This window comes from Camelus dromedarius, chromosome 23 (genome assembly GCF_036321535.1).
Source record: "Camelus dromedarius isolate mCamDro1 chromosome 23, mCamDro1.pat, whole genome shotgun sequence".
Classification (NCBI taxonomy): domain Eukaryota; kingdom Metazoa; phylum Chordata; class Mammalia; order Artiodactyla; family Camelidae; genus Camelus; species Camelus dromedarius.
Genome location: NC_087458.1, coordinates 17,981,920 through 18,009,152, shown reverse-complemented (window position 1 = coordinate 18,009,152; position 27,233 = coordinate 17,981,920). Strand labels below are relative to the sequence as shown.

At 39.4% G+C, this 27,233-nt stretch overlaps 1 protein-coding gene across 1 annotated transcript in view; it reads right to left on the bottom strand.

The window, feature by feature from the left end:
- The window catches only part of MROH9 (maestro heat like repeat family member 9), a 127,294-nt gene extending 102,987 nt beyond the window's left edge, over window positions 1-24,307 (bottom strand). Inside the window, exons 1-2 of the mRNA XM_064478148.1 lie at window positions 24,218-24,307; window positions 22,396-22,464 (exon numbers count right to left, since the gene is read on the bottom strand). Of these exons, the coding sequence (XP_064334218.1) occupies window positions 22,396-22,464; window positions 24,218-24,307 (159 nt within the window). The remainder of the gene's footprint in view (window positions 1-22,395; window positions 22,465-24,217) is intronic.
- Window positions 24,308-27,233: the final 2,926 nt, after the last annotated feature.

Sequence of the window (27,233 nt, the reverse complement as noted above, 5' to 3'; positions counted from 1 at the left end):
CATGAAAAGGACACAAGCTTTTGGGTCAGACTCGCTTTCAAATCTTGACCGTGCTTATGTGACTTGGGTCTGGTCTTTCCAAGCCTCAGATTCCCCATCCATAGAATGGGAACAAAAATACTTATCCTGCAGTGCCATTTAAGTGTTACAGATGATTTATGAAAAATGCTTAGCAGTTAGTAGACATATTATACAGGGAAGCTATTGGTACTTAAATGGCCACAGCTCCTTCAGAGCAGAAACTGAACTTTATGTATCTTTGTATTCTTCTTTGTGTTTAGCACAATGCCTGTCATATATTAGGTATAATAAATCTTCATCACATGGATGAATAACCAAAACAGCTTGTATGATGTGCTTGCCTTTTGCACTAATTGCCATCAGATGGACCTTTTGCCTAGCTTGAGAGGTTTTTTTGTTTTTGTTTTTGTTTTGTTTTGTTTTGCCATTAAAAGACCAACAGCACCATCTTTAACCTCAGAGCATAGCTCCAAGACAGAAGAACTACAATAGACATAAATTGGCGCCTGGGGTGCTTGCCTATTAACAGTATATTCAGATTCCACCTAAATGTCGGTTATACCTCTGGTTTTGGATTCAGTCCTATATTCATTTCCCAGCGCCATCATGTCTGACAAGTCACTTTGGGAAACTTAGTTACCTCTTTGAACTTAATTTCCTCATTCATAAATAATGACCTTAACGGTTGATGGGAAGATTAAATGAGACAGCATATGTATAATGCCAGACATGTAATAGGCAGCACAAGATTTGAAACTGAATATTTGACACCAAAGCTCAAACTCCTTATATTACATTTGATTTCCAAAGGATTTTAAGCTCCTTAAAGAAAGGAGCCATATCTTATTCAGAACCATTTTGCATGTACCTTGGTGCCTAGTATAATGCAGGGCAAAGAGTTGTATGTAATCAATACTTGTGGCACTGAATTGCTTCCAACTGTTACCGTAGTCTAAGTGAATGAAGAACATTTCTTTAGGAAAATGTGCCTTCGGACACAACCATAAATGATTCATAAAAAATGAGGAATACCAAAGAAACTTTCATTCCCTTCTTAAAATTATTAGATCAGTTGTTTGGAGAGGAAAAAAAAACCCATAGACATCACATCTTTTCATTTTACCAAGTCTTCAGGCAAGTTAAACACTTAAGATGCTTTTACATGCAAGTAACAGAAAACCCAAGTCAAACTGGCTTCCAAAGTGAGTACACTTATTGGCTTACATGCTTGGAAGTATGTATAGATCCAGCAGTTCACAATGTGATCAAAGACCTAGGTTCTTTCTCTCTCTCTATTTTGATAACAGTGTCAGCTTCATCATGAATGTAAATTGTTCAGCAGGAGAAAATAGGTTACAAGTTTCCTATTCCCTTCTGGAAAGAGAAAATGAAAGAGAGCATGCAGCTCCCAAGCACTGAACTTAATTTTGCCCTTCATAATATCCCCACTTTTTAAACAATAATTGCCATTGACGAAACGCTATGCACTGACAGCTTTAGGTTAGGGATCCTGGCAAGGGAGATGGTATTATGACTGGTGTTAAGGTCAATTCCTCAAACATTATTGTTTATTACAAAGGGATGGAAGTGAACTGGGAAAGAATGATGGGAATTCAGTTACCATGTCCCCAGAAAATGTTATTATGTTTATGAAAAAGATGTAAAAGTTTGGTCTGGATGATATAGTAAGGTTGATTAGTAGCTGATTAAATAGCGGTGTTGTTGACAAACTAGAGAGAGAGAAGTGACATGTCACATATTCTAGGAATCTTCCCTTTCATTACCCTGCCAGCTCACATCGAGTAAGGTGCTTCTCTACTCTGCTTTTTATACAAAAATGGCTATCATTTCACATACGTACAGTATCTTAATTATATAATTATATAACTACTTTGCAACCCAACCATGAAGCTATTGAAAGCAGGAGCTATGTCTTACCCAGATTTCTAGCCTCAAGACATAGCACAGAACCTGACATTTGATAGAGTTCAATTTTCAAATATTAATGGGCAATCAATGGGTGGAAGTTTCAAGAAGGGAGACTCCAAATCTTCAAATGTGTGATAAGAAAACTTCCTTGCAATAAATATATTACATAAATGACTAACAGTCATCAGTAAATATAGAGAAGACAGATGTTGAATTAAGATACTTTAAGATCCCTTTTGATTCTGGAATTTGATGATTTTCTGAGTTTACTGATGATGATCACAATGTACAGTCCATGATGGTGGCCCAGATAAGAGCCCACATAGAAATCAAGACATTCTGGGTGGTGGTAAGGTACTAGAGTAAACTGTTTGACTCATGAAAACTCAAACCTTCTTTCCAGTGTCATGGTCTCTGTAAAGGGAGCACATTCCATTCTCTATGGCAGCTGTGATGACCAGTCCCTGCTGACTGTCATCTGGTGTGGACTTGGCATTCTCTGTCTGCCTATGGGTCAGATGCCAAAAACAGAAACAAAAACAAAAACAAAACAAGAAACATGACTGAAGGAAGCTCATGAGCCAATGTAGTGCCAGAGATAGGGGAGGAATTTCTTAACAGCTGGAGTAATCTTTAGCTCAAACAATCTTTAAGAAAGAGAATAAACAAAAGCAGAACTCAATGTGGCAGACATTCAGTGTTTACCTAGTGCTGGGTACCGTGCAGGCCCTCTGGTTAGGGGCATAGTAAATACGTGGAGACAAGGTTCTGCCTCCAACAGATGAGTTGAATGTTTGCAACACACACACACGTGCACAGACACACACACACACACACACACACACACAGTACTTGAGAAATGTACAAAACAACATCCAAGACAGGAAAGGAGGTGACTGGATAATATGACATCCAGAAATGTCCTACACACAGCATTCCCTCCCACTCACCCTCCAGCCTTCCTAACCTCTCTGCTTTGCTTCAGCACTGATACTCTCTTCACCCTATTAGAACTGACTTTCTTAAACCCTTTGACTCCCCTAAAAATTCCATGCAACCTTAGCTTGCTATCTGTTGAACTCATCTTTTTAACACTATTTTATTGGTATACAAATTATGCATCACTCTTAATTCTGCTACTCAGATGTAACCACCATTAGCATAGTGTTATATCTTCTCTCATTTTTTCCATATGTATTCTTTTCTTTCACAGATTTATGGGTTTCTGGTTGCCATTCCTAGAACCCTACTCATTTATATATGTAAAGCTCTGGAAGGATGTATTAAAAATTATTAAGTGTGATTTTCTCTGGGGAAAGAAGGATGCTGGGACTTTTATTCTGTGCATTTCTATGTTGATGTTTTAAACAACAAAGAAGCATGTAAGTAAATGATTAAAATTTCTAAAGGGTAAAAATGAAATCTGTATCCCCTATGCAGTTACCTATAAAAAGTACCTGCTATTTCACTCTGACTTATGGCAGTGATCCTCATCCTTGGGGGCATGGCAAGAGATGAAAGTCTTGAATCTTTATCCTAACCTTTTTTTTTTTTTATCTCTAGAGAGGAATAAGAAAAGAAAAATGAGAAAAGGAGCTCTGTTTTTCTGCCAGAGCCCCAGAGTGCTTAATAATCAAAGAGCAGATATCAGGGGGTAAAGAGCACTCCAGATCGGGGAGGGGATTTTCTCAACAGCTTCTCGGAGGAAGGAGATTTTGTGTGGAGAAAGCAGAACTGGCTGGAAGTGAGGAGGCCTGAGTTGTAGTTCCAGTTCTGTGAAAAGCCAGATCTGTGAACCTGCAGGAGTCATGATATCCCTTTGGGCTTCAGTTTCCTACCTTATGAAAGAACTAATTTTAGAATATTTTAAAATTGAAAATGATTGAGGACTCCAAACTTTTTAGCCTTGCCAAGTAAGGACAATGAAAAGGAAAAAACAAACAAACAGCAAACCCCAAAACTGTCATCAAACTCCATCATCATTTCACAGATGAAAAGACACATTAGCACCAAAGATGTAAGGACATAATGTCACATTTTAAAAATTAGCTTTATGTAAAAATTCTCAGAATTTGCCCTTGTTTGTCTCTTTCCTCCATGGGCAAGTACACATTTGGCCATGGACTGCATTTGGGAACCTCAGCAGGAAGCCTGGTGTTTCTTTCTGGTGCTCTGCTCCTGGCATGCTGTCACCCTGAGCCTGACCCTGGATAGCATACTGGACACTGAATGGCAAACTCAGGGACTCGGAGGGAAAGTAGAAGCCATACTGCAGAGCTGAGAAGCTTAGCACTGGGGAACCAGGTACTCGTCTGGGTGATGGCATTCCAGACACAAGAGCTACCCTCATGAAACATAGGTTCTATCAAAAGAACCACATTAGTAACAAAGACACAGTGAATACGTAGTATATCACGTGGTCTTTAATACTATAGGGAAAAATAAAGCATGGTAAGTCTGATAGGCAGAGTCACTCAGGTGTGAAAAGGGTCAGAGAAGGTATGAAAAGGGTCTTCCTGAGCATAGACTAGAAGGAAAGGCAGGGAGTGTGCAATGTAGACGTCTAAGGGAGGAACACTGTCGGCACAGGGAATAGTAACTACAGACACCCTTAGGTAAGAGTGTGCTTGTTCGGGTTGAGGAACATCTGTGCACAGAGGTAAGGAGTGTAAAGAACAGGGAATCACAAGTAGTTGAGGACCAGAAGCTGCAGGACCTTGCAAGGACTGGCTTTTCTCTGAGTGCATGGTGAGTCATCAGACGGCATGGTGCACAGGAGTGGCATAGCTGACCTATGTTTTCATAAAGTTTCTTCTGCTACTGTGTGGAGGGACTGTATGTGGACAAAGGTAGAAGCAGGGAGTCCAGGTGATGCTATAATTTCCAGTCTGGGAAGTGAAAAAGAAAATTTGTAACAGAAAAGAGAGATACCTGAAAAGTACCCCTCTGGTGATGTTGTGGGCTGTTGTTTTCGTTGTTTTGTTGTATTGTTTTTGTTTTTGTTGTTACTGCTGCTGTTTTAGGGGGTAGGGAAATGGGGAGACAATACGGTGTTCAATGAGAGGAAGGCTAAAATTTGGAAATACATGTCTAAACCGGTTATATCTATATATTCTTTCTGTATATCTACATAGAGACAGATGTATAGATATGTATAGAGTGTGTGTGATATAGATATGGACTAAGCTCTCTACAGCTCACTAAATAAATCCTTGTCCTTTAGTTCCCCCCAAAATAATACTTTCTAGTTTTAACCCCTTTAAAACTTTTCTTTTTACTTTTATTAGCTAATTATTATATATATTCCTTGGGAACCCTGTGTATTAAGTCGAGAAGGGTTAGGTTATGCTGCAGTGACAAACCTCAAAATCTTGATGATTTAACACCGTAAAAGTATACATCCAAAGTGGATTAACAGGTGGACTGATCATCATGGTTCCCCAGAGACCAGACTGAGAGAAACCTCATCTCGACATTTGGATTCATGATTGCTGAGGCAGGAAAAGGATTCTTGGAAAATGCTGTACTGGATTTTAAAGCTTCTGCCCGGAAGTAATACACACTATTTTCCCTCACATTTCACTCATGTAAGTTACACAGCCATGCCTAACTTCAGTGAGGCAGGAAACTGCAATTGTACCATTTACCTGGAAGAATGAGAAGTGGGAAAAAAAAATTGAACAGTCCTAATGGCTTGCTCCCACAATCTGACTATTTCTGTTTGGATCTCAGATTTTCCTTGCATTCACTGTTCCAATTTGCTTAGGTCTTCCCTGTATATATTAATTAGAATATCTATGACCTATAAACTCCCAAATCACCTACACCACTCATATGATATTACATTGTCTTACATTGTTGTCTTACATTGTAGCTGTTTCTGTACAGACACACAAGTGGCAGGTGCTGTTCTGAGTACACACCTATCCTTTCCTTTAACCCACTGGGTTGGCCTTTGCAGCCAGGAAATTGATCTGAAGAGGTCCCAGGGTAATTATCTTGCCAAACAATAAAAAACAGAGATGCCTGTTTCCTTTAGATCCCTTCTTTCCTTCTTTGATAGTATGCCTCATTCCCCACCTGCCATGCCCACTTAGGTTTTCAATAAATGTGGCTAATGGCAGCAAACAATTCCAGATTTTCTCTGCTTCTTTTATGCCAAACCAAAAGTTAACTAATGTGCTTGCTGGCAATGGAAAAGCAATAGCATCGAGTGTTTTGTTGTTAGACTAATGCATTTAGTGAGTGACAGGGTGCCATCCTGAACAGTAGTGATAGGTTTCCAACTCTGAAGATGTTCTAAAACTGCCCCAAATAAGTAAATTGTTTTGAGTTTCCAGGTCAGGGAGTAAGAGCCACATGTCCTCTCACTAGCAGAGTATCAAACTCTGATTTTCCTTTCCTGACATTTCCGAAATCATGACTACACAGCAACGACAAGTAGAGGAAAGTGCGAGGCTGCTGAAGCCCCGCAAATGCAACCATCTTTGTTGATGTGTTAAACCATTATCTGATTTTTATTTAAAGTAATGTCTCCTCTTAGTTAAGTGACAGTTGTTAGAGATTGCTGTTTTTACTTTCAGCAGTCCTATAGAAGGAGAGCAAACACACTAGGCATGAAGGAGCAATAGAGCAAATGCCAGGATGGAGAATAATCCTCGTCATGACTTGCTGGGGAAAAAGATCAGGTTTTAAAATAGAAACTCATCCACTAGCTATGAGTGGAAACAGCCTTTCACTGGCTTTTACTAAATAGGAGGCTTATTGCAAATTGGGTTTATTTTTTATTTTTCTTTCTTTCTCTTACTGCAGCCCAGCAGTGTTCATTGCCTAGAAGAGGCATGAATAAACACTTGCCTAGTGAACAACAAAAAATTGTATCAGGCCTGCTTCTTCTATCCAACAGGTGGCATTGTTGATTTATAAATGGCTTTAGAACCAGCACAGCAGCTAAGCAACCTCCAACATCTGTTTTTGTTGTTTTAAATCACACCTCTTGTTCACAGAATAGGGCAGATGTGAGGAGCACAGATGTCCCTCTTTCCAGAAGCACTTTGTTTTTGAGAAGACAGATATGGCTGATGAGTCATTTCAATTATAGAGCATTAGCAAACGATAAGAAAAATCTGACTTTCCCCTTTTTCCTTCCTCTGGATGGGACTGAGAAGGAATTATTTGTTTTCTCTTCATTTCTGTTAGTGCCAATTTAACCATAGCTCATACCTCTTGAAGTTACACATTAATCCACCAAATCACTTGTGTATTGAAACAGTGGCATTTATAGAATCTGAGTTTTATGCTTATGATGCAAAGCTAGAAAAGGAGAGCACTGCAAAAGAAACATGAGGCCCTCAATTATTGTCTAAGATTACTGATTACTAAGATAAAATATATATACATGCCAATCTAATTACTAAGATAAAATACATATAAATGCCACTAGTAATAATCCAGGCAAGATACTTTTATGTTGGGTACTAATAGTTAAAAATGAAAACTAACATTTGGTGAGAATTTACTGAATGCTAGACACTGTTCTGAGCATTTAATTGATCCTCATAGCAGTCCTCTGGAGTAGGTACTGTTACTACCCTCATTCTATGAATGAGGAAACTGAGACCTGGGGCACTTAAGTAGCCAGGTCATTGCAGGCAGTGTGACTCCACTTATAAGAACAGCTGATACTGAGTATTCACTGTGTGTCCAGTAAGTGTTTGTGCCCTTTGCATGCATTGTGTTACTTAATTTTCATGCTAGCAATTTCAACTAAGTATTAACCATTATCTTTATGCTATTTTATTCCCTATAGGAGTTTAATGGCCTTTCTTAACAAACTATAAATGCATTTACCTGAAAATAAGCATAAAGATTTGTGCAAATGTGGATTGATTAATTTAGCTTCAAATATGTCTAAGCTCTAGAACGCAAGTAATTTACTAAATATGACAAGAGTACATCTTTCCACAAAAGGTACATCAATTTTATTTCATTCAGCATTTTAGTAGAAATTAAAAATATGTATTTGTAATTCTTCGTTGCCTTCTCTTCAGATAAACAACCTATTTTCAGCTGTGGGAAAAGTGGCCAAATTACTAATTGACATTACTGAAATTTCATCCATTTTGATTCACTAATATACCACAAAGCCTTTAAAATAAGGAAGTTATATGTATACATAATGCTAATCTTTTTCTGTCTTTAAGAAACATACAACAGCAATCTGTAGCAATCTGTAGCCTCAATCCAAAAAAAAAAAAACAAAGCAGGAATGAGGAGCAGGAGTTGAGAGGAAATAGCAAAAAAGAAAAAAAAAAAACAAGGGAGATACATTTGGGCAGAGGAGTGACATCGTCTGATTTACATTTTTTTAAATTTTATTTTATTGAGTTATAGTCAGTTTACAGTGTGTGTCAATTTCCAGTATAGAGCATAATTTTTTAGTCATACATGAACATACATATATTCATTGTCACATTCTTTTTCACCATGAGCTACCACAAGATCTTGTATGTATTTCCCTCTGCTATACAGTATAAATTTGTTTATCTATTCTATATATACCTGCCAGTATCTACAAATTTTGAACTCCCAGTCTGCCTCTTCCCACCCCTCCCCTCCTTGGCAACCACAGGTTTGTATTCTATGTCTATGAGTCTGTTTCCATTTTATATTTAAGTTCATTTGTCTTCTTCTTCTTCTCCTTCTCTCCTCCTCCTTCTTTCTTCTTCTTTTTTTAAGATTCTAATAGGATCACTCTGGATATGGAGGTGAACATAGCCTCAGTAGTCACAAGGGCACAGGCAGGAGATGGGTTAGAAGGTTGTCGAAGTCATCTGCACAGAACGTAGTGCCAGGGATGGAAGTTAGGAGGTAATAATTTGGGTGCCATCGTTATATAAATGGCATTTGAAGCACTGAGAAAGAATGAGATCACTGACTTCAGCCAACAACTGAAGACGGGCACTTCAACATTTGGAGGACAGAGAGATGAGGGGGAAACAGCAAAAGAAACTGAGAAGGAACAGCTATTAGAGAAGAAGCTATTCTAAAACCCTGATTTTAAGAAGTGTGTAAAATACTTCTGCTAAAATAAATGAGAATTGAGACATAATCTTTGGTTTTAGCACCTTGTAGGTCATCTGCGATACTGATAAGGCAGTTTTAGTGGCGTGCTAGGAGGAGAAAGAGAGAGTGTAAGATGATTGGGAGACCAGGAGGGAGGATGGAAAAGGGAAGTAAAATATGGCTATTGGGCAGCATTAAGGACCCACTTCAGCTGGTGGAAATGACTGTAAGGAAGACAAGTCAGTGTGGTTTGTGTCCTTCTCCAGTCACCCTTAGCTGCATGGGTGCTGGTGAAAGGGGGGCAGAGGTTGGTTAGAACCAAGGCTGTGGTTTGCCAGGCAAATTCAATGAAGTAAGAGGTGGGCATGGTATTTGAGAGTGTGTGAAAGGGACTCATATTGTGATTGATCATGGAGTTTAAGCTGCATAAGGAAGGTGGAGGGGAGTGAGTACAGTGAGAAGATCATAGGATCAATAACTAAAGGACCAACAACACTGAAGGATGGTTGACTTGGGGACTAAGGGTGAGAATTTAGGTCCAAGCATGGGATGTTTGAGATGATAGAGGATTGCAGTTATTGATAATGAAGAGTTCTGGAGTATGGAATGATAAGCTAGCATGGATGTAAAAGGTCAGAATTTTTGATTAAAAAACAAAATCTTTATTAAAATTTTCATTATTTGTCATTGGCCCTCTTACAGCTTAGGTTTAATTGTCTTGTTCCCATATGTCCCTGTTCCTGTCGACTAATTGAGGCTGGCCTAACAATACAATTATCAGACCTTTTTGAAATCCATCTTCAAACTTTTGGTAAAGCATGTAAGAAAAGTTTTTGGGTACTTTGCCTGGCAACCACTTTAACATGGCTTTATTCAAATCACGTAGTACATATATGCACCCAATAAATAGTAGCTATGGTTATTGTCGCTGTTTTTATTACTATTATTCATTGACGTTCACATTGACATACACAGCCCTCCCTGGACTAACATGAAGCCATCATAATCAGAATTTCATAATTTTACATTCTAGAAACCAGTTAGATAACAATCCCAGTGGTCCTTTACTTAAGCAATTAATTCAGGTTTAAAAGGAATGTGGCATGTCAGAATGTAAGTGAAAGGGCAATACAGTTTATGTAATTGGCTGCTGGGTCAGTCTGCTAGAAGTATACTATGTCAGTTTGGGCAATTGCTGACTTTAACTGCAATTGAGACGTAAAAATTGGTAATGAGAAGTTAGTGAGCCCAAGATTCTTAGGCGACAGAGGAAGATGCCTAGGCAGAGAGTTAGGACTGGCCTCCATGGCAGCTCCTAGACCCCTAGATCTGCAGAAATCAAACCCACAAGAGCATTTGCCAGTTGTGTTCCCTGTCCACCTGTCTGTGTACCCTGCTCACTGCCCTGAGAAGGTCTGACAAGGATCAGGGAGGGATTGCTGACTTTTATAGCTGCAAGGAAATTGGTCCATGCAAGAGAAGGGCACTTAACCAATATAGTTTGTCAAATTGGTAGAGTCATTAATCATTTCAGATGTTGGATATGGGCCAAAGGGGAACAGTGTAGTTGGTATTTGGTGAAGTACAGATAAGGGCCTGTGAATAGTAAGGAAGCACGTCTGGAAGCCTGAGCTAGCCTACGAATCTCTCTTGGAGGGTGGGTAGGGCTCAGCCTTTCTTTTCTACTGTCCATTGTGTTTGGGGTTAGAGCACTGTGCCAGGAAAAGTCAAGGCTGGGAGGATGGCAGCCTGTTGATCTGGGGGGAAGGACAGGCAGACAGGAAACTCCCTTGCCTACTCTGTGCTTGACATGTACTCGGCACTTTATGCCCATTATTTCATGCAATCCCACAACAATCCCATAATATTAATATCTATCTCTATCTTATAGCTGAGGAAACTGAAGTTTAAAAATATAAGTAACTTGCTCAAGATTACCCAGCTATTTCAGTGACAGAACAGATCTTTGAACTCCACGGTCCATATCTTTCACAACACTACTTTGGGTTCCCTCCGTGACCATCTCCTAAGGACTTAAAATGGGCAAGGCACTGTATTAGGCCACTTCTATCTAATATAATCTCCTCAACTCACAGGGAAGGAAGAAGCTCAAAAAAGTGACATGCTTAAGCTCACATAACTGGTATATACTGGGATCAGCACTAGAATGCCTTGTTTTTCTTGAGTCCCAGCCTTTCTGGAATGATAATCAAACAGGAAGAAAGGAAAAAGCCCCTTTGCCCTGGGCCTGCAAAATGTCAATCAGTTTTTTGCATAGCTCTTTATAATTACATCATTTCCACATACAATTATTTCATTTAAGCCTCTTACAACTCATGTAGGCATTTAGTAATATTATTTCCATTTTTCACATGAAAAAGAGGTTCAGAAAGGTTAACCGACTCTCCCTGTAACACTGAGCTAGTAAGCCATGAAGGAGCCATGTCTTTGGTCTTTGACTGTAGATCTAATCCAACATTTGCTGAGCAATTCTACATGTCAAGCACTGTCATAAGGCCTGGGGATGCAGAGATGAATGAGGCCCAGTTCTGGCTCTCCAGGAGTTCACAGTTGAATAGGAGATGCAGCCAAACATACCAGATAGTTACAGTGGGAGGTAGCACGCCCTTACTTGTAGTTAGCACAACCACAGCATTCTGATAGGGAATTTGGGAATGAAGTCTCGCTTGAAACAGAACTATTAAGGTACTGGTGGTAGGACTCTTTTTTATATATATATATATTGAGTTATGGTCAGTTTACAATGTTGTATCAATTTCCAGTGTAGAGCACAATTTTTCAGTTATACATGAACATACATATATTCATTGTCCAATCTTTTTCACTGGGTGGTAGGACTCTTTATTACATCCCAGCCTTTGTCAACAGCAATGTTTTGTTTTGTTTTATTTTTGTTTTTTGTATATGTGAAAAGTAAAGTCTAACAAAGTACCACTGAAGCAAAGAGGGAGTTGATTGCTGGATAGGACAATTTTTTCAGAGTTTTAGTATCTTCCTATCATGACCTCAAATGTCTTCACACTTTTATGATCAAGGCACTATGTGTCTCTACGCTGCAAGTTCCTCTAAGAAACTATTACGCCCAGAGAAGGAAGCATGTATCCTTGATAGGGTAAGAAAAGAAAGACTTTAGAACTATGAAGGAGTGGTAAAGAAGGGAAGTCCACAGCTTTGCATGGGTTGTAATAAAAAAAAAAAAAACTCTCTGATGAGAAAAAAAAAGTAATATTTTCATAAAAACCTTTTCTGGGAGACAGCCAGACAGGCCAGGTCAGCCCTAGCCTTGCAGGCCAGCCTCCGTGACTGCTTTGGGATTTCCAAGAGGGAAGGCTGCAGGGATGTAGCACAGCTGAACAAGAGAAAGCCAAGAGTTTCATCAGCGAAGGCTTCATCTTGACTTGTTTTGCAGGGGAAGCAAAGGTGGGGAGGCCCTTTGCTTTCCTCCAGGGATGTGTCAAATATTCAAAAATATTAATTTTGGAACAACAGTGCCTACAATTTTGAAAACAAGCTAACTAAGCCAGAGCTCTTGTGAATTCGATTGGCGGACAGTCCCTCTGAACCCCCCGAGGATGCCCATTCCAAGTCCCCACGGCCCTTCAACAGAAAGTCAAAATGACACAACATACAGACCAGGAAATACTCAGCCAAGTGGGTTGCAACCTCTAGGCATCCCCAAATATCTAATACAAACCATAATTTAGAATTTGGGGGTAGTCCAGAGTTTTTAATAATTACAAAGGAAGTAAAAGCTTTATCTGACTATCCACAAACCCGTTGCTACAAGTTTAGGAATCAGATGTTCACCCTTGCGGATGGTCATTCCAGAATACAGAGCCAGCTCCACACTACAGTGTCCCCAGCACTCATGTGAACCTTGATACCTGTTTCCGTCCACACAAATGCCAGGTTTAATCCTGTTGCCTGGTTCCCCACTCCGAATCACCAGTGCTAGGCTAAGCTTTCTTCCCTGTGTCCTCCCAATTCAGTGCGTGCCTGGCCAACTCCCGTGGTCGCTTCTGCTTAATAGCTGCTCATTTGAATGTATCAATATATAGCTAGTAAGAGTGGTTCTACCTGTTTTTTTCCCCTAGATATGGTCATATTTTTAATCCTACAGTTAATTACTGCATTAACTCAAAAAGATGACTACCTATTTGTGGAACTTTGAGGAAACAAGGCAGATTAGAGAAGGTGTCTGAAAGCAGAGGTATCTTCCTCTTATTTTAGGACACAGAGATAGTTACTTGATCTATTTCTGGGTAAATTCAACTCTACTTCCATAAATACACTTAAAAGAATGTTTTGGTGACCGTGATAGGGTTTATAAATTTGTGGAATCCCATTACACAGGAAGAAAAAAATATCTATTAATGTTTCAAAGTATTCCTTCCAGTCATGAATGATAGGGCTCAATATTGTAAAACCTGTCAAATTTCCACAAATTTATTTGTATATTCAAAGTATAGTGGGATAGATGGATATAGCATAAATCAAAAAGAAAATTTTACTGGTAGAATCAAAGTGAGGGGTATGAATGTACTCACTGTAAAATTCTTTCAACTTTTCCAGATGCTTAAACTCTTTATAATAAAACGCTGGGGAAAATATGTTATTGTAGTGATCATAAATGTAGAATATTTGTCCCCTAACTCTTATTCTTGTTTTAAGATAAATTTTTAAATTTGGAGTCAAAAGTATGAATATTTTGAAGTTTTTAATACTTGTTACGAAAATGCTCCTCCAAACATTTGTTCTCAGTTATATTCCCACCAGTAGAACACCTGAGACTGTTGATACAGGATTTTAACAAAGTATGAACAGCTTTAATGTTATAATTTACATATAGTGAAATTCACAGACCTTAAGTATACAGCTCAGTGAGTTTGTATAAATGTGTACACCTGTGTAACTAACACCCCAAACAAGAAACAGAACATTTCCATCACCCCGGAGAATTCCCTCATGCTCCTTACCAGCTGCTCCCTGTCCACCCCACCTCAGGCAACCACTATGCTAATCTCTTTTTGCAAAGATTAGACTTGTTTTTTCTAGTTTCTTCTGAGTCTGTCTTTTGCTCATCATGTTTTAAAGATTCATTCATGGCGTTGAAGTAGTTTGTTCCTTTTTATTACTGAATAGTGTTTCATTGTAAAGATAAACCGCAAATCTGTTTATGAATTCTCTTGTTAGTGGGTATGAGATAGCATTTTAAATTAAAAAAATACAATTCAGTGTATCCTTATGCCATTCGTATGAGAAAGTAGGTTGTACACATTCGACCTAGTTCTTTTGAAGCCCGATCACTGGACACACAGAGATAATAACATGTGGTGGGGGGTTAGGCACCTGCTTCAAGTCAGAGGAAGGATACTTGCAGGAAAGTGAAACCGCAGGTCACCTGGAGGTTGGACCCGTGTAGGACACAGAAATAACACTGAAAAATTGTCTTTATCCATAATGTATTTCTCTTGAAAAGATATAAATGATCTATAAGAAAAGACTCAATGTTCTGTGGGAAATTTCTACTTTCCTTTTTTGGCATTTGTTTTGCAAGGTGTGTGAGAGTTTCCCATGAGAAAAAGGTTATTTTATCTTCTCTCTAAGCATGTTCACTGCAACTTACTAATTGGCAATGAATTCTGTTTTTAAGGCTTATGGAATTGGGCTTATATATAAAAGGCGTTCAGTCAAAAATTACAAAATAGTACCACAGAAGTAGAGGGCCGGATGGGACACTTGCAGTCGTCTGGCTCAAATTCCTTACTATGCATGTTAAGACAGCAAGGCCCAGAGATTCCACGATTTGTCAAAAGTCCTGCAGCTGGTTGTACTAGACCTGGGTCCAGAACTTTGGCCTCTTGAGGCCCAGTCCATTTTCTATAGCGCTCCATCACCATGCCCTTCTGTGGGCTGAGGCCAGGTGGCCCTATATAACTCAGGTCCTGTGGACCATGAGCTCTCTTGTCGTGTACAGGAGATTCATCAAGACCAGTGTGGGAGTGTGTTCCCCTGATGCTCTGACTGTGCATCCCACTTACCTTCCAGCCCATAGGTGGTGAAGCCCCAGGCCACCCTGTACTTGTGTTATGTGCAGGTCTCAAAGCTGGGTGATGCCAACATCTCACCTCAAATTTAAGTAGCATACCAAGAATGTGTCAAGCTCATCACCCATTAAGCTTACTGATTTTTAATTTTTATTTTTGAAAATTTCATGATTTTGTATCAGCTGCACTTATTCAGAATGTCTACACAGAGTAATAAGCCTCTAATTTAGCAAAGGCAACAAAAAATAGAGACCTTTAGCAAATACTCAGCTCATAGCAATAATTCAGACTTAAATGCATTGTCAGAAAGAACTTCCCACACGAAAAAAGGAGTGATAAAACTGGTGAAAGGCAAAGGCTGGTCTTTATATTAGACAACCATTATGCAGGATGGTGAAAAACAGTATTCACATGAAACTTTGATGCAGTCTCAAGCTATTAGGTGAAGCAAGTTTACTGCTACTGGAAAAATCCTTGATGCAAGCTTGTATGAGCATAATGAGGCACAGAGGTGTCTTTGGCTTTGTGCTTTGGAATACTCTTGGGAAAGGGCTCAGCCAGTGGTGGAAGAGGAGGGTGTGATGCAAACTCACAGCCAGCTATCTGTTAGATTCTTAAGTAGCGTAGTGGTCCTCAGACTTGCTCAGGAAAATACCTAGAAGCCAGGATGCTCTGTGTAAAGAAAGCATCAGGGTACGCTGATCTATTTCATTCTATCAAACGTATATGAACTTTTTTGCTAGCACAAGGTCTGACTCTGTTATAGGTAAGCAATGTGAAGTCATGGCCACAGCATATTATCCACAGAAATACAAGGTATTATGCTAAGCACCTTTAGTTGTTTACAAGTACTTTCTGTTTTTCCAAGAGAGCAATAGCTTAAGGCAAATTAAAAAGGAAGACATTCTATTCACTTTTTTTTCTCTATGAACTGGGAGAACGGAGCCACTGTTGTAGGAGATGAACACTTCTGCCCAATACTCTACTGGGATTCAGTTTGAGAACCGCTATTTTAGAAGAAAATATTCTCCCCAAAGGGGCCTGAATTCTTCTTTTCCTTTCTCTTTTATTACCTCATCTTCCACTTCAGATATACAACACCCTTAGGCTATTTCTACCACCCCCTTTGTAAAAAATTATGATGATGATTATTCAAAAAATTCCTTTGCAAAGTGATGTAAATTATCATTAAGGTACAATGTTTTTAAAATCATATATGAGGAGATTTACTATTGTTTTAATAAGAATAAATTGTCTTAAGTCAAAGGAATGAGGCTCTAATTGTAGACATTAAGTAACAAGGTGAGGAGCTCAAGCGGCAGCCTGGGAGGACAGGGAAAGGCGAGAGTGCCACCTATCACAAGAATTACAGGCAACACTGCACATGCCAGGAAGAAATGATGGAGCTCTGAAGGACGTAAAGCTACATAAAGAAAAAGAAGCCGTAGAAAAAGCTGTTCGATTTTAGGGTGGCTTGGTTAGAGTTTACATCGCCTCATTTGGATGCGGTACTGGTTAATGAAGTTTTGTTTGAAGTTTAGACTCTTGGTGGGGTTCCATCAAAAACTGGAATCTCATTGTCCATTTCTCTGTCTGAGACTGCTACTTGGATTGATTTATTTTTTAATTAGTATTATTTTTTAACTTTTAATTTTGAAATAGTTTATACTTATGAAAAATTTGCAAATCAGTACAAAATGTTTTTGTCTACCTTTTTTTTCAAACAAAAAGTTCCTGACTTAATAAGGCAATTCCTGCCAACGAAATCTTCCATCACGGCAGCTCCGAGATGGCTACTCTTGCAGGATCAACTCCTAGCAAAGCCCTTCTACGTAATTCCTGTTGTTTTCTCCCCAGAGGTCCCATGCTTGCCCCAAAGAGTGACTCTGGTCAGATCTCAAGGAACTCCATGCTTCCTGGCAATTCCTAGTCCAGTGTCATTGTCTTAGTACCATCTGTCCACCTAATGTTTATTAAGTTACCACAATTGGTCCCAACACTGTGTTTTTAAATTTTAAATTTTAGTTGATGTATAATATTGTATAAATTATGGGTGTACAACATAGTGATTCATAATTTTTAAAGGTCTACGTTTTAAACACTTTTCCCAAATATTACATTCTTATGTAACTATAGTACAATTATCAACCCCCAACACATACACACAAAATCCTGATACAATACTATTAACTAATGTACAGACATACCTTATTCAAATGTTATTAGTTGTCCCACCAATGTCCTCTTTTTGGTCCAGGATCCATTTAGCTGTCATGTCTCCTTGGTCTTATTTAATCCAAAACTGCTCCTCAGTCTTTCTTTTTTTTTTATGACCTTGAAACTTTCAACAAGTCCTTCAATTTGGTTTATCTGAGTCTTTCCCATGATTAATTCAGTACACTCATTTTTAGCAAGGATACCACAGAAAGGTTTTTTTCTCCCTTCTCAGTGCATCCTATCAGAAGACACCTTATACTGCTGTGTCTCATTTCTACTGATGCTAACTTTGATGCCATGGTTAAGGCAGTGACTTCCAAGTTTCTATACAACTTTTTCCTCTTTGCAATTAATAACTATCTTGTGGGAAGATACTTTGAGAAACTGCGAATATCCCGTATCTCATCATACTTTTGTCTACTGATTTTAATATCCAATATGATCCTTGACTGCAACAGCTATTACCTTGGTATTTGACAAATATGTGGTGATCTTTCTATAGCCTCCTTCCTTTCTTCCTCCCTCACTCTTTTTTCTCTTTTCTTCCCTCTCTCTCCCCTGTTTTCTCTCTCTCCTTCCCTCTGTCCTTCCCACCTTTCTTTCTTCCTGTTCAAATTTTCCCAATTTAGCCATTGGGAGTTCCTTCAAGTTGGCTCTTGTATCTTTTCAACTGGTTATTTGGAAACTTTATTATAAGATCCCTTTGTTACAGAAGCCTAGCCTATATCTGAACTAACTTCGACACTAATGCAGTCGCCCATGGAGGAGCTGGGATTTGAACCTAAGCATACACTAATGTGTGTGTAACCTTCACCCTCTTAAACCACACAGAAAGCACTGCCTCCGTCTGTCTCCCTCCTTCCCATACTATGGCAACCACTGTAGCTCCTGTTTTACTGGTTTGGACAGTCCAACTAGTTTACTGCCTCTTCTCATCCCCTTCTCACCCCAGAGCTGCACAGAGTGACCCCAGAAACTGTAAAGATTTCTTCATTGGAGCTTCCTCCACTGACTTTATCTGATAGTGACCCAGGCCCCTGTAAAATGAAGATGCTAGACTGAATGATTTCCAGGATATATTTAGAACCCAGACCTAAAATAATCTCATCGACTCAGTTGATTTCTTTCTACTATAATAGGAGATGAACCAAAAAAGCATACAAATCATTCCTTAGCCAAGTACAACCTTCAGGCCATTTCAGGTTCCCATGTCAAGCTATGCATCCTTCCCAAGAGGAGAGTGCATATTTTATTTTAAATATATGATTTAGGACTTACACCTGAAAACATGACCAATGAGTTTCCCTTGCCCAAGCCAACACTATTTTCAAAGACAGCATGTTTCATACTCTCCAGAGGAAGATGTGAAGCAGGCTAAAGACATGAGTTAGAGTTTTGATTGGAAATGGAGTGTGGAAAATGGACCATTTTCACAGCAGGTTCTTATTTTGAAGCAATATATGCATTTTATAAAGATAGTGACCCAGAGAATTATCTTCTAAGTTTTTAAATACTTTCGAGGCCAAGGTATGTATGAGGAATTGTTATTTATAATATAATTGTTCTGTTTAAGGGACTGGACAACAGAAAACTGGGGTCTCAGGATGAAAAATCCTGGGAAAGGTCACACTCATTGTTACAGCAGTATGTCCCAGGTGTTCCTGGATTCAGCTTCATACAATTTAGAGATAATCCGATACATTCCTATAGCAATAATATGTATTCAGCACTTAATGTAAGAGCATCGCTACTGTTTTTTGAATCCAAACTTAAGAACCATCTAGAAATGTTATTATCATTACAAAAGGATTAGTGTACAATTCATTTTAATGGGTTCCTCAGTGCATTTCAGGGTTGGTGTTCCATTTGGAATGCTTTTGGTCGCAAGAGGAAAATGAAGTTTCATGTGGTTTAAATGCTAAGTAATGCTTAGTTTTGCACATAAGAAGAAGTTCTAAGATAGTATAGTGCTGGTGTTGACTAATTCAGCACTCAGAGATGTTGTCAAGAATCAGATGCATTCCGTGTTTCCCTTCTGCCGTCCTCAGCATGTTGGCACTCCTTGTGGACCTCAGACGGCTCAGATTCAGGGATGAAATGCTGATGATAGCATTCAGAGGCAGGAATGGCACAACCGCTCATTGTGTCTATTTAAAAGACAAAAAATAAAACAAGATATTCTGTAGCAGACATTTCCTTTTCTATATAGCCAAACCTTAACTGATACAGGATGTGTAGGGTTAAGTGGATGGGGTGGCAGCAAAGTTCAACACCTCAGTTAGAAAAATGATGCTAGTAAAACAATGTAAAAAATTGTACAAAAACATGAAAAGTGCTAGTGACCTAAAGGAGGAAAGTGGCCATGAGGAGGCAGAGAGATGGACAAACTACAGAGACCTTTGGGATCTGGCACTGACAGAGGCTGTGATTGACGAGATGTGGGAATAATAAAGAAAAACAATGACACTATTGACATTTGGGGCTAGGTCGTCCTTAGCTGTTGGGGGCTGCCCTGAGCACCACAGAGTGTTTAACAGCATCTCTGACTACCAGCCTCTAGGCACCATTGGCACCTCAGTCACAGTGGTAACAATCAGCACCGACTCCAGACATTGCCAAGTGTCCCTTCGGGGGCAAAATAGCTGCTGGCTGAGAACCACTGGTATAAGAAGAATTTCAGTGCTTGTAAGTAGGGCACTCACGTGGTGTGCCTCTGGCCTTAAGACTTGCTTCAGGACTGGGCACAACACACACAATTCACATTAAGGAATAATTAAAATAAGTTTTCTGGGAGTTTCTAGGAAAAAGTTCTGTACTTACCAAACAGCCATAAGAAGAGATGGCTTTTTCTCTTCTGAATGTCATTGTGCGTTGATGTGCAGCCCAGATCTATCGCAGCCATTCTGCACCCAGCTGACTCATTCGGGAGTGTAGACCTTGCATTGGATTTTCTGTTACTTGCAGCCAGAGTCTTCTAATCTACACAGTGAATTTGGTAAGATTCTAGAGAAGTTTTTAGGGGCAGAAGTCAGACTGGAGGGGCTTGAGGAGTGAATGAAAGATGAAACACAGAAGACAGTGAGTGAGAGACTCTTTCAAAAAGTTTAGTAGTGAAAGAAGGATGTAGATAAGGCAGTAGATGGGGGCGGAGTTTGGCAGAAATGTATTTGTTCTGTCAAATATGTGGAAGACTTGTGGTTGCTTAAATGCAAATGGGAAGGGAACAGTAAAAAGAAGAGGCTGAAAATAGAGCCAGGAGAGGAACTTTTTTTTTTTTAAATTGAAGTGTAGTCAGTTTATAATGCTGTGTCAATTTCTGGTGTACAGCATAGTGTTTCAGTCATACATACACATACATATATTTGTTTTCATATTCTTTTTCATTATAGGTTACTACACTGTATTGAATATAAGTTTATACACAGTATAAACTATTTATCCATTTTATATATAGTAGCCAGTATCTGCAAATCGAGAAGCTTTTTAATAGAGCAAAGTATCTTAGGAAAGAGAAGGGGAGAAGCAATCAGATTCCAGGACAGGTGGAAGGGTGCATCTTGTGTAGAAGGAAGAACATTTCTTCCATCCTGACATCAGGGATGGAAAAGGAGCTGCAGAAAAATTCGTAGTGTGGAGGTAAGGTGTCAAGAAGGTTCTTTTTTGATCATTCCAACTTTTCTGTGAAGTGACAGGGAGAGAGGGGAAGATGTGAATGAAATACTGAGGACATTCTCTGAAACTCTAAAGGGCTACCTACATATAAGGTGCTGTGTTATGTTTACGTAAATTTGGGCTGTGATCAGCTCACTGGGATCACATCAACTGGGCAAAATGAGTCCTTTTCACTCTCCACATTATGGAAGATGCCTTAAAGACAGGTTAAAAGAGCGAGATCTGAGAATTGCTGCAAGCCTGTGATTCATACAATGAAAGTTGCAAAGGTCAAAGGAGGCTCCCCAAATCCTGGGCTGCTTCTCCTTGGTGACCCATGTTGTCCGTTCTAGACCCTACTCCTGGGATGGAGTTCAGAGCTGGAGGGAGTCATTAGGGCTATTGGTCACTGAACAAATGTGAAAAACGGCTGTTTGGAGTCCATTTTAACATGGCTTTCCTCTCAAGCCTCTCGTCTGAACTTTAATAATCGAGTGTTTGGAAATCATTAAGTAGCTGCCTTGACTTGTTTAACTTGATAGCCTCAGACATTTCATCGAGCTGACATAGGATTTATGTCTTAATAACACAGTAACATTTAGTGAGCAACGTGGTTTCAGAACGATTTATGCCTGATCTGCAAGTGGAGAATGATTTACGCCCAAGTGAGGGGCAGAGTTATGAGAGACTCTGCTAAGACACCCTGTATCCTGTTGCTGGACTGCTTTCCATGGAGGGGTGAAGAGGAGATGCCAGTGTTCACTCCCTGACATTTTTCCCTGATAGCTTTTTCATTAGGAAAAAAAAAGGGAAGTCTAAATAGCTCACTTTTCTCTGCAAAATGTTTCCAGTCACCCTAGTTCCCATGAAGTGCTAGGTCGGTCTTAGACAAGGATGAAAGCAATCCTGGGAAGTCAACTCCAGACAAGATTCTTCAGTTCTTCCATCACTGATTTGACCTTGGGACTGTGCAATGGGCGTGCTGTGCACAGCTAGTGTAATAGACCCAGTGTGAAGGTTCCTAGATCCTTTTCTCAAGTCTGCACAGATACCCACCACAAATCAGCTAGTGGGTCCCCAGGATGCCAGGGAGGTCACAGTCAACATGGGGCGGTGGCTCCCTAGAGACATCAATGCAGAGGAGTCCCCAGTGGTTCAGAGCATGGGCTCTGGTGTCAGGGTGCCTGAAACCTGGCTGCACTGGTATCTAGCTCTGCAGCTTTGGGCCCATTATTTAAACTGTTTGTGCCTCAGTTGGCTCATCTGAAAACTGGGGCAATAATGCCTACCTCGGGATTGTTCTGAGACAATTTCATTTTAGGAATTTCCAAAATCCCAGTAGTAGAATAATCAAAAGGGGAAAAAAAGATGTAGAAGCAGCAGTGAACAAGCTCATTTTTAGCCTTGACACACCTTAGAAGAGCAAAAAGAGAATTGGACTTACAGTTAGAAGTCCTGGTTTAAATTCCAGCTCTTCCTTGCTAGTGATGGAAAGAGCAGGTGTGCCATGCGGCTGTTATGAGAAATACAAAAGAAGTCATTTATGAAAACAGATAATACCTGGCAGATGCTAAATATACGTGCATTTTCTTCCTTCCTTCCAAGCAAGCCAAAAAGGGTTCGATGAGTTTAAATCTTGATTGTCAGAGTGTTGGGTCATTAGCATGGTGTCAGTTTGCAGAGGAAGGCTGTTCCTGCACAAATTTGTGAAGCAGGCCTGGGTCTCCTTTGGCTTCCTCCCGCTTTGCCTCCTAGCCTCCTTTCCGCAGCCAGGCACATCTACTTCCAGTCTCCACACAGACTTGCCTTGTTGGATTGTTGTTGCAGGTAAAAAGCCACGCGTAGTTAAGTCGTTAACTCATAATGCTGAAAAGGTTATGAAAACCAAGAGTACTGGAATTTTAATACAAAACCCCAAGGAGGAAAGGAAAGTCTTAAAGACTTATGGGCAGTATAATGATAATGATAACGTTTTAGAAAGACTTTTTGGATGCAGGCCCTTCCTAGCCTTTCCATCTTTCCCACAATATAATCTAGCCAGATAGCCTGAGGGCTTTAAGTTTTCCAGATTCTCGGTATTTTGCTCAAGCCATCTGTCACCAACCTGCTCGGCCCTTGTGGGGCCCCACCAGCCCTGGTCCCTTTACTAACAGATCCTTCACTGTGTTTGTCACCAAGTTATCCTGGGAGCCCACACTCCAGGCTGGAAGGGTGATAAGTCCCCATTGTCACAGCTCTTTTTTATCCTTTTCCTTCTGTCACACACTCATTACTATGAAATAAATGCCCAAACTAGCCCAAGTTTCTCATAATGCAAAGCTTTCATAGTGCTTTCTCTTCCTAATTTAAGTGAAATCTGCACACTTTATTGAATTTAAATTTCACTCAGGTATTTGTTTCCTAAGCAATAAGGAAATAAGAAGTGAAAACACACATGGTTTTCAAAAATGCCTCAGAGTTGCCCAATCACTTTTTTTCCCCAAAATATTTCATTTCCTTTGGATCTGAGGGAAAGTAAGTAAAATTGTAATTCGTTTACTACAAGCAAAATTTTTGAAGGTGAGAAACATGGATTAGCACATAGACCTAGAATTGCAATATTTCTTTCACTCAGTTCTGCAATACTCACTCATCACATACCCGGGACGTTGTTAGGGGTTGTGCAGAGCACAGCTTAGACCTGGCCTCTGCTCTCTGAGAGAGCATACCCTCTGCACGTGGACTGCATGAGTGTCACCAGGTTGATTCATATTGCCTTACGTGGTTAGGTTGTCCATCCCCCTCACTAGGCAGTGAGTTACTCCAAGGCAGGAAAGTAGCTTGGTTAACTTTGTAATTCAGATGTCTTCTGTCCTTGGTTGAAACTTCAAGTTCATTTTGATGCAGTTTTCAATACTGCATAATATTCTCCAGAGGAAAAGGAACCCCCAGCACCAACAGTGTTATTGAACAATAGAGACTTCCCTAAAGTTTTTGCTGGGAAGATTTTAAATCTTAAAGCTCACAGCAAGCCTCTTAAAGTACTTTATCAGACATGGGTTTTCTCCAGATTCCTCTTGTCTCCCCAGGCAGGCAATGTAGTTCTCAGATCTGAGCAGTTGTGCTAGTTCAGCAGTGGGGTAAACAGGGCCTGAAATCCAGCCCAGGCCACCCTCTCCAAGCTGAAAGCCAAGTGTGGGCTGTAGCTACCCAAAGGAATCCGCTCCTTTTTCCTTGCACGTAGGCGCTGTCCACTTTGCAGACCACACCTGCAAGCTGCATCTCACCTGGACAGGAACCTTTTCCAACTTCTCACAAAAGCTCTGACGAGTTGGAGGCCCTGGTGCTTCTTTGCCCTCTTGGTACCTATTTACCATGCAGACAATTTTTCAAAGCCAAGTCTGTAAAATATTTGCATACAGCTCCTTTTAACTCAATAAGATTTAATTCAGAGCAAGAGGAAAATGAGAAAAGTTTGTTTTCCATTAGTGAACATTAGAATTATAGAATGTCTTTAGAGAAATACATTTTTTTTTTTTACTTCCATTTACTCAATAACTTCTAATTAGGACAACAAAGTGTTGCCAAGGGGAAGAACTTCAACAATCTACTTTAATAAATATATAAGACTTTGTAATCAAAATACAAAATTATGTAATACAAATAGGTCTTTCCAAGATTTGGAAATTTCCTTTCTCATAAGTAAAGTAAAAGTATCTCTTTGCATTTTTATTGAGAATTACATTTGTTTAACCAACTACTTTTAAACATTTTAAAAGTAAATTTTATTTTTACTTCTGTGGAAATGATTATTTTCTTAGATACTAAAGTCCTGAGTGATCAGGGTTCATTCTACATTTTTCCCCAGTGCAGCTGTGTAGGAGGTATTGCTGTCTCCCACTACATCCTCCTGCCCATCCCTCTCCCTACCCCACTCATAGACACGTAGACACTGTTTTCCCTTCTAAGAAGTCCTCAGGGAAGACAATATAGAAGTGCCACTATTGGATGTGGTCAGGCTCCTAAATAAAAGAGTTAAATTTCAGTTACCTGGAAATACCTACGCCCTGCCAGCGCTGCAATCATTCCCTTACTTATAAATTCTGAGTTTAAATTAAACCAAATCCCAGTCTTTCTTGGTTCCAACTCTTCTCTTTTGGCGAAGCTTACATTCTTGGTTCAAAGAAAAGAAAGCCTTAACTTTTTTTTAAAAGGGGCTCAAGGCTTCTTGGACATTGAATGGCTTTTACAAAGTACCATTTTGTTGAGTGCAAAAGAATAAGACACAGCTGGGTTACATTTCCTTTGAAATGCACATCTAGTTAAAAATTAAACTAAAATAATAAAGAGCATTAGGAAAAAACACTTCTTAGTTTTGCCAAGACCCAAATCATTTAAGAAAAAGAAAGACTAAGAGAGAAGAGGAAAGAATAGTCTGAAATGTTTTGCCAAACCAGTTCTCCCTTCTGTGGTCCTAAAGTGCGTTAAGCCCCAAATAAAATAGTGCAAGACACAGAATTAGTTTGAACTGGTTCTGGAAACAGTTATGGATCTGTTAAGCATGAAGGGATTCAGTAAATATTTCTTCTTCTCTCTTTTCTCTTCTATCCCAAGAATAGTTGCAGTCATTTTTTTCTTACTAGTTTCTGAATTTTGCCAAACTCTCCCTGATACACAGGTTTTTAAACAGAGGGATTGAATTTAAGTAGAAAACTACATTCTAGTTGCTTAAGGTCCTGAAAACATGTTTGCACTACAAATAGTAAATAAATAATAAAAGTGATACCAGGGAATGAAAGGTTGCTAGCCGTCTGCCAACTTGCTTTCATCACACAACAGAAAAACAAAAAGTCAATCTTGCTCTAGAATTATAGCTAAAATGGGCCCATATGTAGTGATGTTGACTTCAATTCAATTTAACAACCATTATTCAGCACTACCAAGTTTAAATCATAGAACCAGGTGCTATAAGAGAATTTTTTTAAATGAGCAATTAGCTCAGAAGTAGATAGAAGACACAGAAGAGAAAAAGTAAAATGCACAGTATGGGCTAGAACCTGAAAGCAAACAGCCCCCATCCCCCAGCATAGAACTTGTTTTATTCCATTCCAGAGTTCTCAAGATGCAAAACTTCATGAAATTATCTCTCTTCTAAAGTAGTTTACAATTTGGGGTACAGAAATGTATATCAAAAAATTTGCATAAGAGATATCATATGACTCTTCCGTTATTCCAGAAATACTTTTTTATAACATTTTTTATTGATTTATAATCACTTTACAATGTTGTGTCAAATTCCAGTGTTCAGCACAATTTTTCAGTCATACATGGACATATACACACTCATTGTCACATTTTTTTCTCTGTGAGCTACCATAAGATCTTGTGTATATTTCCCTGTGCTATACAGTATAATCTCGTCTATCTGTTCTACACTTTTGAAGTCGCCATCTATCCCTTCCAGAAATACTTTTTACAGTGTTTCAGAATGGCTGAATTTGGAGTGATTAATTGTGCTTATTTGAAAGTCTCTCTTTATAATTACTAAGTTAACTGACAAGAAAAATACTTTTTATGGTTAAATACATTTATTATACAGAAATTTAACTTCCTCATGCCAGTGTTGGCAAAATTGAGAAAAGTTAACCTTCTGTACTTGCAATTTTTCATCTTTTCAGATTTCCTTCCACACCCCCAACACAAACCCAACAGACCCAAGTTTCTTACTAGATTTCAATACTGCCTATGTTTTTCCACTGAAAAAATAATTAACACTAAAGTAACATTATTTTAAGTCTTCCTGAAACTCTTTGTACTTTTTAAGAAGATACTTGGGAAGGGGTTTTAATAACCCATAAAGACTATTTTCCATCAGAATTTCTAGGTAGCCAAGTAAGACAGGAGCTACAGGGAGAAGGGCCCAGGGCTGGTATAGACAGATGATGGTATGCCACTAGCAGGGACAAAAAGGGGTGGTTCATCATGACTAAAATAGGGGAGGTAAAAGTTATTTTGGTCTTCAATGAAGACTCAGGTGTATGGTTGGCACCGAGGACCCAACATGAAAGCACAGCACCCTGCAGGACCCAAAGGCTGGGAGTCCTAGCAACAGGTGACACTCAGATGCTGTAGTACAGACTGACTTGCAGACAGTTGTACTTGGGCACCCAGGCACTAGCCCCTGGCCTGGGTGCGGAGGAGGCGCTCCATCATCTGGAGAAGGAAAAGGCAGGAGCTTAAGAAAAGACCTGGGAAGCCAGTTTTTCAGAAGGAGGCCCAAAACAGAAGCTCTCGTGTGAACTG